Raw genomic sequence first — 15,099 nt, 5'->3', positions numbered from 1 at the left:
GTTGCAATGGGCGCAATAACAGATTTCTGACGGGAAGTGACTGGGAACATTCAAAACTGCCCCTTCAGGATTGGTGGTGGCTGCCTCACCATCCGCCTCCCAACACACACACACACACACACACACACACAAAGAGAAACACGGAAAGCACCAATACTCTTAGTCACTCTACACCAGAAGCATCAATCTTCACGTTAACCAGACACTAAAAAAAAAACTGAGCTGCTTGTCATGCTGCGTGTAAGGACCATATTCTGAAACACATCCCTTATTTTCAAAAGACTCGATATAGTTTAAGTTACACGAGTTTTTAAGGTTGTTTTAATTGTTCTAGTAACAGATTAACAAGATTTCTATATTACTGACATGAGAAACACTCTTGAGAACCCGGTCTGTCATCTCTGTGGCCTTTGAAAATAGTAGTGGTGAGAGAGCAGAGCGTGGTGAGTGTTAATCCTGAGCGCAAGTGTTCCCTAAGGAGTTTCCATTGAGAAGCATGTGAGTGGAGCCCCGTGTATTGACCGCCTCAGAGCCTCCACGCCAAGCAGTCACACTATGCAAGAACTCAGCTGCTTGCAATCAAATGTTAATCATGAGTAACAACAAGTTTTCCCTAACAAGTTCCATTGAGGAGCATGTGAGTGAGGGCAGCCCTGTGTAGTGATCGCCTCGGAGCCTCCACGCTAAACAATCTGTAATGATATGGTAACTAAGCTGTTTCCAATCATACGTGACTGAGCGTTGATCGGGAGTCAAAACAACAAGTACCCCCAAGGAGCTTCCATTGAGGAACATGAGTGAGATCAGCTGTTGTATTGACCACCCCGCAGTCTCCACAACAAGCACAGTAAACAAAAACTAGGCTGCCTACAATCATGCCGCGTCTTGGTGTTAATCGTGAGCAACAACAACACGTTTTCCCCGAGGAGTTTCCATTGAGGAGCATATGAGGGAGGGCAGCCCCATGTATTGATCTTAGCATGGAAGGGAGGGTGGGAGGGAGGGACACAGGAGCCTCCCCTCAGTGATCGCCGTGCATCAGCCAACGCCAGCCCCGCCCCTGCCTCCGCCAATAGCACGCCGGGGGATGGGAGACGTGTTCGCTCCTGCCGGATCAAAGAGTTACCAGTATTATCTCCTTCAGTAACCATTGATGAGGTTTGCGAGTGATGTGGTTCCTTGTGACTGTATGAGAAACAGACGATGATCCTTGGAAATTATGAGTCTGTCCAGGATTTCGTCGTTAACCAGGTGGCGACGTAACTTAGGGCGACTGAAGCGAGGTGACAATGAGTGCTTGCGTCACGGGTGGTGCGATGGGTCACGTGGGTGAGCCTCTCCGCCCACATGTGGAGTACAACAAGGTGAGGGGAAGTGACGGCCTGGCACCGCTCCATCTGGCACCACCTGGCTCCCGTGATGCCGACGCCGGGACCACCCAAGGCCCCTCGTGAGGAAACGTTGGAGGCCTGCCACTGACTCTGACACGCGGGAAATAATACGCCCGTGACTGAGACAGCGGAGGAGAGGAGAGGTTGAGAATAGCGCACCCTCAAACCTCCCCCGACACTCGATTCACTGTCGTGCAGGTGAAAAACAGATGGAAGGAAAGAGGAACACCAGGTCACCTTATTCTTCAATGGTGTTATCAAGTATCCTGTATTAGATGTGTTAGCGAGGAGAGGGCGGGAACGGCGCACCTTCAACCCTCCCTTGGCACGTGATTCACTCTCGTGCAGGTGAAAAATAGATGGAAATAAAGAGGAACACCAGATGTCCTTATTCTTCCACTGGTGTTATGAGCTGTCCCGTATTGGACGTTGTTGTTCTGGCCGTGAGTCAGTCCCCGCGGCTGTGAAAGCCCATGACATCCACCGTATGCAGCGAAGACAGACACCGCAGACAGGCAGAAAGACAGATAGACCGACAGACAGATTCAGTATGCAGACAGACGAACAGACAGATCCAACGTTAAGACTGACAGACAGGCAGACAGACGAACAGAGATTAACACGGCATACAGAAACAGACGCAGCGTGCAAACAGACATACAGACTGACAGACCTATCATGCAGACAGACATACGTACAGACAGACAGAGAAACCTCAACATGTAGACAGATAGACAAATAGACAAACATCCAACACGCAGACAGACACACAGGAAGGCTAACTCAGCATGCAGACAGACATACAGACAAGAGACAAAGCCATCGTGTAGACAAAGACAGACAAACAGACGAACACACAAATGCATCCCTCTCAGCAAGAAACGAGTAAGAAGTCAGGAGAACCACCACCACCACCACCACCACTACCATCACCAGCACTAGCACAGTACCTTCACGCCACGGGTGAGGGAAACCTTAGAAAAGACGGTGAGCCGCAAGTGTTGGGGAGATGGGTCACCCCGTTACGTGGCTGTGGCTCCCTCCCCACAGCGTCTTCCAGCCTTTTCTTGACACAGCGATGGCCTGTATTCTGAAACGCTTTGCTGGCTCACCACGACTCTTCTCCAAGGCCACAGAGGTGATTAGCCGTGTCCTTAAGAGTGTTTCTCCTGCTGATAATGTAGAAAACACATTAATCTGTCACTGTAACCATAAAATCACCATTAAAAACCCTCCAACTTAAAGTAAAGTCTTTTAAATGTAGTGGAGGTGCTTCAGAATACGGCCCGAAAGCCCAGCACAGCCACCACTTCCTTATACCTTCACTCTTATATACCTCGAGATAGAGATTGCTGCTTTCTCGCCTTTTACGTCCGGTTTCCCTAATCTATCATGGCTACAGAATGGCGCCTCCTCTCCCACTGAAGGACTTTGATTTTGCCATTTGAGCCGCTAACCATGAGTGGATGCCCTTCCTAACCTAACCTCCAAAGTCCTAGAACCTCGAGATAGATACATGGGTAGATTGAACTTCACTGACCATAAAATCACAAACCTATTTTTGTACTGCATTTCAGAATTTGGCCCAGTTATATTCTTTGCAAAACCTGACATCAACTCACGCGTCACCCTAAGCTTCTGACATCTTTCGCGTCACTCTGACTTGAAGGTTATGTACTTTTGAGCGTGTGTATGTGCATTAATTTACCCTCGGCTTTACAAGGGTCTTTGTTGATGCATAAATGTGTGTGTTTGCCAGGACCAGGGGCAAGTGTGTGTGTGTGTGTGTGTGTGGAAGGGGGTAGGTCGGTGTATGGAAATAGCCGGGTGGAATGAGAAAGGAAAGGAAAAGAAGGGGAATGCAATGAAGTACGGTATAATGAATAAGAAAGAAAGAAGAATGGAGGGAAAGGAAGAAAACTGAAGTGAGAAAAATTAAATGGAACAGTGTGCAAGGAAAGGAATGAAAGGGAAGGAAATTAACGGGAGTGGCACGGGATGATATGGCAGAAAGAGGGGAAATGGGGCAGGCCACACCACCATTACTACCAAAGCTGGGAAATGTGTGTTTGCTGTCTATAGCTCCGCTGCGCCACCGCCCAGTAGGTCACGAAACCACCACCACCACCACCACCAGACGCACAGATAGATAGATAGATAGATATTTACATTGACCATAACACACAGCACAGCACACAATCCAGTAGCTAACGACCCAACAAGTTACTCCTAACACTGACACACTAGACATCTTTTAAAGCACGGGCAACATACGAGACACATACACAAACACATTACCATTATACCTAAATACTCAAACACATGGAGCAGATGAGAGACATAAAAGATCACCACCACCACCACCACCACTACCACCACCACCAGGCGCCTCCTTGCTCCGTGGTGCGTGAGTGAGGGAGTCACGAACACAGCCCTTCCTAGATCAGAATAATCACCAGGTGGGCGATGGGGGCTTCTTATAATTACCCTTGTTAGAGTGAATTTACTGCCCTGATGTGAGTGATGGCCAAGATTAGGGACACGTGCATGCCTTGGGGACAGACAGGCGGGCAGGCGCAGGGTAGGTCGTGACAGGTTACTTGTTAAGGAGTGTGAGGTGAAGTCAGATGGTGTTCCGGGTGCGGCTTTGAGTGTGAGGCGTAAGAGGGTGAAATTATAAGCTTAGAGTGAGGTCTAAGAGGATTGAGGCTTAAAAAGAGGTCAGAAGCTTAAGTGAGGCGTCATTTGAAGCCTCAAACTAAGAGTGAAGTGTAAGAAAGTGGAGTCACAAGCTTAGGGTGAGGCATAAGGAGAAGTCGGAAGCTTAAGAGTGAGGCATAAGGAAAAGTCGGAAGCTTAATAGTGAAGTATAAGGAAATGAAATGAAGTTTAAGAGTGAGGCATAAGGAGATGAAGGGAGTCTTAAGAGCGAGGCATAAGAAGTCAGAAGCTTAAGAGTGAGGCATAAGGAAATTAAGTTAAATTTAAGAATGAGATATGGAAAAGTCAGGAGCTTGAGAGTGAGACATAAGGAGATGAAGTGAAGCTTAAGAGTGAGGCATAAGGAAAAGTCCGAAGCTTGGAGTGTGATGCATAAAAAGTCAAAAGCTTAAGTCTCAAAGTTGTGGCGGAAGGGGAGAATAAAGAGGAAAGGTTGTACAGTCGCGGCCACAAGTCTTAACCTACCACACTCCTTTCCACAGTGCTCAATGTTTTCCCTCAAGTCTTAACCCGTCTGTTGTGCTGAGTCTCCTTGGAAAACCTGGTAACTGATTGATTCCCAGTAGATCACGGGGTTTAGTATTGAAGGAAAGCACTTAACACATTTTGAAAGAAGTGCAGTGGGTTACTTGACTTTTGACCAGGATTCTGTATCAGTACTTTTGACTGCAATAGCGTCTCTTCAAGCTCGATAAAACTGGATATAAGAACGTAATCTTCAAGTATATCAAGAAAATCACGTACAACGAAAGGAATGTTTTTTTTTTTTTCTTTTTTTTTTTTACCGTTTAATGCCTTTAGTGTTACTTTTCCTCATTTCAGTCACTTCAGTCAAGTTGCTTAAGGGAAGTAGCAAGTGTGGTACTGGCATCATCTTAAAAGAATCAGCAGCGTCACCTAAGTTTCTGGCTTGACACTCAAATATTTCTGCTTCTTACCTCGACTACACTCAGCAGTCACCAGTGCAGGTGACCGTGGCTTTCAAGTGTGCTTCATGATTCTAATTAACAAGAAATCAACATCATTAAAGTAGTAGAATACATCATGAGAATCCTATTAATCATAAGAACAAATGAAAATAAGGGAAGCTGCAACCCACGTACCTATTTCCACTTATCATCCTCATCCATAAATTAGTCTTAATAATCTATATCATTTGTGGAAATAGTTCTAATGAGAATCCAAAACGTCAAGAATACGAACCGTCGAATCATCTCAGTCGCCTGTGGAAATAGTTTTAATATGAGTAAGATATTCAGGAATACAAGTTCTGGTGCCCAACATGCTGTGGTCACCGCCCGCTGGATCAAAGGTATAGCGAGTGGCCACAAGACTGTCAGTGTTTGCATCTGCTGGCTCAGTGACGTGCCCTGTTTTAAGGCTTCCTTCCCTCTGAGACATATTGATTGCACCACCACCCGTCCCCATTCGCCCGCCGCCTTATGGAAGCTTGCTGCCTGCCGTTCCCTCCCCAGTTTTCCCCCATTTCCTTCCTGCGTGACTCTTGCAGTCTGGATCGGCGGATATAGATGTTTGAGTCTCATCATGTTGATTAAAAGCGCTGATGTGAGTGGAACTGTTGCTCGTATAAAATTCTCTTAGTTTGCTGCTTTACTTGTCAACAGAAAACAACAAATGCAAGCTTAATTTGATATCTAATTTGACATGGACATAAAAATACACATAGACCAGCGTATCAGAAAGACAGGCTCACGTTTCAGTCCGTGAGGCATTTAAACGATCCTTCGTAACATCGTCATCCGTCACTTACGCGGGACAGTGGTGAATAGTCGCTTTTTTATTTCCATTCCTCTCCCCGCGCGTCATCATTCACCCAGCGCACGAAACTCCCCGCAGGAATATCAAACACTCTGGCAACATGACCCTTGGGGATGAACAGCATTACAGGCAATAACCAGCTAAAACCCAGTATCCCGGTGGCCAGTGCCGCGGAGGGGGTGAGGGGGGACAGGCTGCTGGTTTCTCATCATTGATAAAGCCACATTAATTCTCAATCCGTACTCGTATCTTATCTGTGAGGCCGGTAATGCGAGATGGCAACTCCTAGGCGGTTTGAGTCAGTGGGTGAGCGGCCGGGGCTGTGCGGCTCCCGACTCCCGAGTGGCCAAATCCCGCTCAGTGTGCCGGGTGACGCCGTGGTGTAGAGGTGGTGCTAGTTGCGCGAGGTACGCCACACACTGGATATTGCGATGCTTCTGACGTGGCTCTTTAATCTTTTGTGGAAATGAACGTTGTTGTGTGACAGACAGACGGTATGCCCGCCGCAGCCTGGCCATGTGGTGGTGGGCTGTGCCTGTGTGAGGCGCGGCCCGTTAGGTCAGTTTTCAAAGGCAGTGAGCTGGTACCGCTACTCACAGGTGTTGCAAAACCCGATCGTGCTGTGTGTTGAACCATTACCGTGGACGTCAGTGCATATGTGCATGTGTGTGTTGACGTGGAGAGGCGGTGCAGGTGTGGGGAGGTAAGGTACTGCTGCTGCCAGCCGGCCCGGTCTGGGCACTGGTGGTGGTGGTGCTCCCGTGCTGGCGGCGGCGGAAGGCATCTCGCCACCTCACCGGCGTTGTGACTCAGAGAGAGAGAGAGAGAGAGAGAGAGAGAGAGGTGCACGTATTTCTAAAGGTGGCATGAGATATAGGTGGCAGTAATGAGCAGCCAGGCCACGGAAGTAAAATAGAAAGGGAGCAGATATTTATACTTAGGTGATTACCCAGTCCTGTCAGCTGTTCAAGGAGAGAGAGAGAGAGAGAGAGAGAGAGAGAGAGACTCTAATTCATTAACTAATATCTCTATTGAACAGCTGAGAGAACTGGCGTGTATCCAACCTGCTTCTCTTCCATTTCACTTTTCTGGCTAATGATGATGATGATGATGATGGTGTGTGTGTGTGTGTGTGTGTGTGTGTGTGTGTGTGTGTGTGTGTGTGTGTGTGTGTGTGTGTGTGTGTGTGTGTGTGTGTGTGTGTGTGTGTTTTGCATCTATCCCCTGGCCTCAAGGTGTGGGGGCAGTGCAGGAGCGGTGTTGTGGTGCCTGGCGTCACAAACACCTGGTGGTCATCGATTGTGGCAAGTTAACGCCCCCCGTCACGACCTGGCCCAGGCTGTGTGGCGGCGTGACGCGTGTGTTTTGCCACCTTGGGCTGTACTGCTGCCTGCTGACGGCACACTGCGACCTACATAGATGAATAGATAGATGGAGTTTATTGACCTCAGAAAGCAGGTATACTTGTTCTCTCATTATCTGTTGTTAGGTTAGATTCTCAGGTGAAATGGGAGGGTTGTTTCTCGTTCTCGTCACTGGTCTTCTTTCTAAAGATAAAAAAGAAAAACAATTACGCAACTATTTCTGTCTAAGGTGTGAAATTCGTATTATTTCTTACACACACACACACACACACACACACACACAGGTAAATCCAAAATATATGAACAACTTATCATTAAACAACAGCCATACTATAAACGAAGAGAAGTGTTGATGACGGAGGCAATTTGTATTTAGGAAATGATTGTCACGAATTCAAATATTAGCTACTCAAGAACCACAAACAAAACACCAGAAAGGGATGAATGAATGGACTTGACGCTTGTACTTAAAACTCATTGAGAAAAATATTGACGTAGTTGGCGGAAGTTTATAATGAAAGCTTGAAAACACCGGAGTCTGCAAGGAAACAACCAAGAACTGTACTGAAGCTTGCATAGAAGTAAGATAAATAACAATAATAGTAAACAGTAGGAGATATAAAAAAAAATAAATAAAAAAAAACCCGAGTGGATGGAAGTATGAAGTCGATTCTGGAGGCTGGAAAGCACTGGGAAATAACCAAGAACCGTACTTAAGCTTAACTGGAAGAAAGATATCAAGAATAATGAAGAGCAGAAAGAGAAGTTATATGAATGAAAGGAAGTGGGTAGTCAGTTATAGAAGCTGAAAAAATAAATAAATAAATAAACTAGAGGATAGATAGAAACATTTAAGAACCGTACTGAAAAAACGTGGCGAGAAGCAAGATAATAGCAGCAGTAACACATAAGGGCACTACAGATATAATAGTCGAGTGAAGGGAAGTGACAAGCAGAGTAACACACTGATAAGGTTGAGCTCTTAATACGCACGAGTCTTAAAGAACAGGTATGGTAATAGATGGAAGGACACTTAACATAAGAATACCTGCTCCTCTGAATGAACTATATACCTCGCCTCCTCCTGCCGCTTCTATGCACATGACTTTCTACTTGTTCCTTTAGTCCATCTCACTAATGCAAGAGTTAAACATGTTCACTCATCCCTTTCCATATACTTAGTCTTATGCTATCTCACTAATGCAAGAGTTAACATGTACCGTCAGTCCCACCACCCTTTCCTCTTCGGTCTACACCAGTCAAGGGTCCCCTCAGTGAATCACCCAACCTGTCTCCATTCACTGCCTTCATCCGACGCCCCACCAACCCACCGCCCGCATGTCTGCCCTCGCTGCATTCATGACACCTTCCCTCTGACCTCCCTCTCCTCCTGGCTGGCGAGAGATACCACAATACTATTCAGATCTAGTACACACACATCACACACCTTCAACCTCCCATGCTCCTCTTTCCGCCCTTCTCCACTACAATAGAAAAGTAAATGCTATATGAACGAGAGCTTAAAGGGAACACCGAGGACATGGCCACCTTTCCTCCCCTTAGAAGCTTTAAACCTACTACGTAAATCCTATGAGAACAAGTGAGTAAAGGCAACTCTCAGAACGTGGCCATCAACTTTTCAGGGTGGGTTTGGTGCGACCTCTCCTGTGTCACTCCTTCACTGCTCTTAACATCTCTCCTCCACATGTTAAGCTTTAAACCCACTGAAGTAAACCCTGTGTGGAGTGAGTGCTTGACCTATTTACTGCTGTGGGTGGCCTTTGTTGACATTCAGAGCACCGTGGGAAAAGAGAAGTAAAACATTTGCTTACTTGGTCACACAAGAAAAGAATACGATGTTAATTTAGTCGTTTTAAAAGGCTGAAAAAATTACTTAGGACACCGTAATATCACAGGCTGTAAGTGATAAGAGGGAATACTATTTAGCAGTGGAAGGGTTAAAGGGGGCACCCAGAATGCGATTATCAGCTTTCCTAGGGGGCCTATTACAGCCTCAGGTTTCACGTGGCAGAGGCGTGATGGCACAAGAGCCTTCACGTGGGCCGGTCCGAAGGCTGCACGACCGATAAGGCTGTGTGGAGATAATAATATATACCCAGGATGTTAATTATAAAGGTGACGAGATTAAGTCAAGTATTTTAACCTTGGGAAAAGACGTTATGGTGTGTATCGAAGTAGCAAGTTTGAATGAAGGGTTTTAATATTGGAGAAAGGTGTGATGTTTAGTGTGTGTGTGTGTGTGTGTGTGTGTGTGTGAAGATCAGTAATACAGAAGGATGTTTTAGTGGTAGTAAAAGTGACGTGGTTAAGTGAAGAGTTGTAACATTGGGAAAAGAAGGATCAGAAATAAAGTAAGAAATAAAAATGACAAGATTAATGTGATTTTAACATTGGGAAAAGGTGTGATGATTAGTGTGTGTGTGAGGAAAAGAAATATAGGAAGAGTTGCGTCAGCTGTTGTGTAGGTTAGATTGGAAGGCACTGGTTCTCAAGATATAATAGAATGCTAGGTAGTGGAATGGACTCGTTAATCAGAGTGTTGCAAGTGTTGAGTCAGTAAGGAATTTTAAAAGGCTACAGATTTACGGATGTGGATGACAGGTTGAAATAAGTTTTATACAGTGACTGCCACGTGTAGGTCTGATGGCTTCTTGCAGCTTCCCTTGTGTTATACTGGGAGTGAAGGACTTGAAAGGGAGGGACAGCCAAAAGCGAGTGGTAAACATTGAAGTCTAAGATCGGTTTTCGTGACCGGGAATGAGTGGACAACCTGCGGTGCTCCCCTCTTGAAACTTTACTTTCTCTCTCTCTCTCTCTCTCTCTCTCTCTCTCTCTCTCTCTCTCTCTCTCTCTCTCTCTCTCTCTCTCTCTCTCTCTCTCTCTCTCTCTCTCTCAGACCAAGGGCAAGAAAAATATGGTGGAAAAATAGACATACACATAATAATAATAATAGTAATAATTATAATAATGATAATGATAATAATAATAATAATAACAATAATTGACCACAAGTTCAAATTTACATAATTGAATAATTAGTATAATAAAGTAACATAGTTTAACATATGCATGGTGTGAAAACTATCGTAGTCCATCTAATTTAATTAAATGAACACATAACACATAGATGAATATAAATTCTCATGAAATACAGGAGTGAACGCCTTCTATAAATTTGTTTCACACACACGCACGCGCGCTAAAGGTGACAGTGAGGAGGCAGATACAGAATTATGTGGAACAGTGTCATGAAACCTCTCCCTTGAAAGAGTTGAAGTCACAAGCAGGAGAAGACACAGAAGCCAGCAGAGTTACAGTCTCACCAGGACTAATTTTCAAAGGTCACGGAGATGATTAATCGAATTCCCATGGATGTTTTTATTCCACAGTGCATAATTGACGTTAAACTATGACTAGAATCACGAAAACACTATTAAAAGCTACAGTATCTTTCACTACATGTTGAATACTCATTAAATAATCACTAGAATAACGAAAATCGCCTTGAAAATCCCCAGTAACTTCCACTACATGCTGGAATCACGAAAACACTTGAAAACCACAATAACTTACACATCACATTGAATACTTCTTTGACTCCCACTAGAATCACGAAAACACCCTTGAAAACCACAATAACTTATACATCACACTGAATACTTCTTCGACTCCCACTAGAATCACGAAAACACATTAAAAAAAATAAATAAAAAATAACTTCGACTCGAGGCTATTGAATGCAGTCACACGACACGACAAGAGAGGGCGACACGTTTAAGAACACGGAAGCCAGTACCTCACAGATAAGCATCACGTTCACATATTCCGTCGTAAAATTAGGACTTGGGTACAGTTCATTATCACTGCCATGTATAAAGGGATAAGAATCTGGACCCTGCTCTTGTATGAAGTGTTGCAGCGTTCTGGAGAGAGAGAGAGAGAGAGAGAGAGAGAGAGAGAGAGAGAGAGGGGGGGAAGGGGGGATTATGTGCGTATAGGGTTGAATAAAGAGGCGCTGTGTAAGTACTAATGGGAAAACTAACCTTGTATAATTAGTGAAAAAAAGAAAAAAGCTGACGAACTGTTTTGAGAGAGAGAGAGAGAGAGAAATTTGTATAGGACAGGATACCCAAACAGAGAGAGAGAGAGATAGGGGGAGGGGAGAGGAGTCACGATAAGGTTGCTGCGTCCTCCTCCTCCTCCTCCTGTCCCTGTTGTGTTGTGTTGTGTAACCCAATCCTCAGTGAAGTGTCAGCCAGTTTCTAAATAGTTTATATTTTTTACATATTTTTGTCTTTTTTTTTTTCCATCCGTTGAGATCATCGATGCTTTTGTTACTCTAAATGTGTCTTTGTTAGGTAAGCATGAGAGAGAGAGAGAGAGGTGTTGGGGGTGGGGGAGACGGGACATGCTTATCTCTTATTAATTTATTGTTTTTTTTTATTGCAGTTCAAGTTATGAATTCTTTTGTTATCCATGAAGCGTGAATACATTAATAAGATAACTTCCCGTATCGCCCACACACACTTTCTACCTTCCCTGTGTTTCCATTTGTCCTCGTTTTTTTTTTTTTTTTTTTTTTTTTTTTTTTTTTTTTTTTTTTTTTTTTTTATCGTCTCTTATCCTTGCCCAGCGCTCCAGTCCTCAGTAATCCAAGTTTTCTATTCATATATTCTTCCTCGATCCTAGTCCCTCTAATCCTCTCTCTCTCTCTCTCTCTCTCTCTCTCTCTCTCTCTCTCTCTCTCTCTCTCTCTCTCTCTCTCTCTCTCTCTCTCTCTCTCTCTCTCTCTCTCTCTCTCTCTCTCTCTCCGATCGCAATCCTTTGTAATCCAACTTTTCCATTCATTTAGTTGCCATCTTTTCATATTTTCTAACATCCCAATCCTTTTGTATAATCAATTTTGCCACTCATTCACCTCCTATATGCTCGTCCCTAACCACTCCAGTCCTTTGTAATCCTACTTTTCCATTCATTTTATCGCCATCTTGTCGTATCTTCTCCACATCCCAATCCTTTTATATAATCCAATTTTCCAACTCAATTATCCAGTATGTTCTCGTCCCCACCCATTCCGGTCCTTTGTAATCCAACTTTTCAATTCATTTATCCCTCCCCCACCTCAATCCTTCATCATTCAGATCACCTATTCACTTATTCCCCAACTCCTTCCATCCTCGCCCTCCCCAATCAATTGTGTTCCAGTTCCTCCATTCAATAAACTCGTAACTCGTCAGCACATTAATCCATTTACGTGACGCTCCTGGATATGGATTAATGATACTCCCCTGCCGTGGCTGGCGTGGTGACCTGAGTGACCCAGGGGCTTGGGATAAACAGTCATGCGGCGCCTCGGCCTGCCTCCTCACCTGCTACGGCCGCGTCAATACTAACGCCTACCCGGTTCCTTTGCCTGCCTGAGTCACGTAGCTGCGCCTCCTTGCTTCCCTTGAACCACTTTCTTACCGCTGTGAGCGCCTATTGAACTTAGTGATATGTGGGTCTGTGTATCGTTCTTGTGTTCCAAGTGTTTCCTGGCACCGGGTGTGTTCCAGTCATCCACCACTGTTTGGAAGGGAGAGGGAGCTGCGGGGGAGGTTAGGAGGAAGGGAGGAAGAGTTGCCTGACCTCATAATGCTAAAGTGAGTGGACGGTAATAAGGTTAACACACGCAGTCACGAAATGCCAAGGTTAACACACATTTTCACGAAACGCTAGTAAGATTAACTTGCGGACTCACGAATCGCTAATGAGGTTAACACACGGAGTCACGAAACACTAGTCAGGTTAACACGGAGTCACGAAACTGAGAAATCACCTTCACTTTCATGTTTTTTATTGCAAAGGTAAAAAAAAAAAAAAAAAAAAAACGTTTCCATCCAGATTCTCGAAAAAGAAAAGGAAAAATAATGACTTAGTTCATCAGTGAAGGGTGGCGTGAATACAATAGGAAAATAAGAATAAGAAAGACGCCGTGAATACAGTATGAAGATTGAAAATGTTTGAGTTTTCTTGATCTCTCAAAAAAGTAGACAAAATTATTTAGTTTGTGAAATGAAAGATAAGAAAGATGTATGTAGGGAACGAAAATAAAAAAGAAAAAAAAACAGTAGCTTAAATACAATGTGAATGGAATATGAAGATTGAGTTTACACTTCAATTTCCCCCCAGAAAAGAGAAAAATTACTTTGTGAAGGGAACGATAAGAAAGGCAGATTAGCTTAGGTTAGGACTGAGAAAGAAAAAAAGTTTATTTCTCAACCCTACCAAAACTAGATCAGATGTTAGCGTGTCCATGAAGGGAGTGATGAGAAAGATGGCATGAAGACTTAGCGACGTGTGTAGCCCAGGAAACATGAAGCGAGGAATTGTTATGCAGGGGAGTGCAGTGAACGTGGCGAGAGAAACGAAGGAAGCGAGGGCAGCGAGGGTGGTGGCGGCAGGCGGGTGCAAGGCCAACGTGGGGCGTCCTCTCCAGGCAGGAAATACCCGTTCCATATTGATCTCATGCCAGTGGAGGGGACGTGCCCACGCCGTGCCCGCCAGACCCATTGTTGCAGCGGCGTGTGGGGCGTGGCGCGCTGGGAGGATATTGGCAGAAGAGGCTGGCCTGTGGAGAGGGAGGCTACTGAGGGGTGGTTGACAGGGTGTATTGTAGGAATTATGAGAGAGAGAGAGAGAGAGAGAGAGAGAGAGAGAGAGAGAGAGAGACTGGATGTTGCAGAAAGGGAGGCAGCTGAGGCTTGGTTGACAGAGATTAAATTACTGAGATGTGTATTGTAGGAAGAGAGAGAAAGAAGTGGATGTTGCAAGAAGAAAGTTGTTGAGAGGATGTTTGAGAGGACACGGAGTTACTAAGGAATGTGTGTTGAAGGGATACTGGCAGAGAAAAACTGGATGTTGCAGACAAAGGCGGGCAAGGATCTGTTGCAAGGAGGACATAGTCACTTAGGAAGGGATAGTGCTGAAGGGATAGTGATAGAGAAACTGGATGTTACAGAGAGGAACACAAATGGATGTTGGAGAGAAAGAGTTAAAAAGAAAAAATGCTCCCCATTTAAACACCCAGCACCCGAGATCGCTGAGAGCCACGCATCCCGCACACTCACTCGTTGGCCCAAAAATTCATTCTCGCACCCTTGAGATAGTCTAGGACACCACCACGCGTCTACAAGTATATCGGTGGCAGCCTCTCTCGTGCAGGTGTGCCAGGCGCGGGTCGTGTTGCCAGGGACGGGCTGAGATGTGTTCTAATGAGACGCGTCCGCTGGCACTGGGCGGGACTGGCTAGGGTAGGACATGGTTGGGTAGGGCGGCGGTATACCCATGAGGGTTGGCGGACTGCCGGCGAGAATGGCTGCCAGTGGTGACGCAATGTACGACACACACACACACACACACACACACACAGGGGAGTGGCGCTAAGCAAGGCACTTTACTCTCATTCTTGTGTTAATATGCAATTTGCTTTTATCTCGCAAGTTATGAGTGTCAGAACTACCTCTGATAAAGACGTGTTTACGTGCGTGCGCATGTGTGTGTGTGTGTGTGTGTGTGTGTGTGTGTGTGTGTGAGAGAGAGAGAGAGAGAGAGAGAAAGAGAGAAGAGAGAGAGAGAGAGAGAGAGAGAGAGAGAGAGAGAGAGAGAGAGAGAGAGAGAGAGAGAGAGATTAATAAACAAAGCAAAATAACATATATGATTTAAACACGAGAAAAGAGGAAAACGAGATAGCTAATCAAAACGCATCAAAGAAAAGATAAGCAAGAATGAAGTAAAACAAATAAGCATGAAATTTTATTATAGAACACTTAAGAAGAGTGACA

At 45.0% G+C, this 15,099-nt stretch overlaps 1 protein-coding gene across 2 annotated transcripts in view; it reads left to right on the top strand.

Moving 5' to 3' along the window:
- The first annotated feature begins 6,170 nt into the window (after positions 1–6,170).
- The window catches only part of LOC135104085 (glycerol-3-phosphate acyltransferase 1, mitochondrial-like), a 35,143-nt gene continuing 26,214 nt past the window's right edge, over positions 6,171–15,099 (top strand). Inside the window, exon 1 of one of the 2 annotated variants that reach the window (XM_064011012.1) lies at positions 6,171–6,298. Coding sequence is in view for 1 of the 2 variants with exons in the window: in XM_064011013.1 (XP_063867083.1) it covers positions 7,323–7,349 (27 nt within the window). In the remaining variant the exon portion in view is untranslated. Of the gene's footprint in view, positions 6,299–7,132; positions 7,350–15,099 lie in introns of those variants that run through there. The other variant, XM_064011013.1, reaches the window with a different exon arrangement.

This window comes from Scylla paramamosain, chromosome 10, assembly GCF_035594125.1.
Source record: "Scylla paramamosain isolate STU-SP2022 chromosome 10, ASM3559412v1, whole genome shotgun sequence".
In the NCBI taxonomy this organism is placed as follows: Eukaryota; Metazoa; Arthropoda; class Malacostraca; order Decapoda; family Portunidae; genus Scylla; species Scylla paramamosain.
This window is presented reverse-complemented; position numbering and strand designations above follow the sequence as displayed.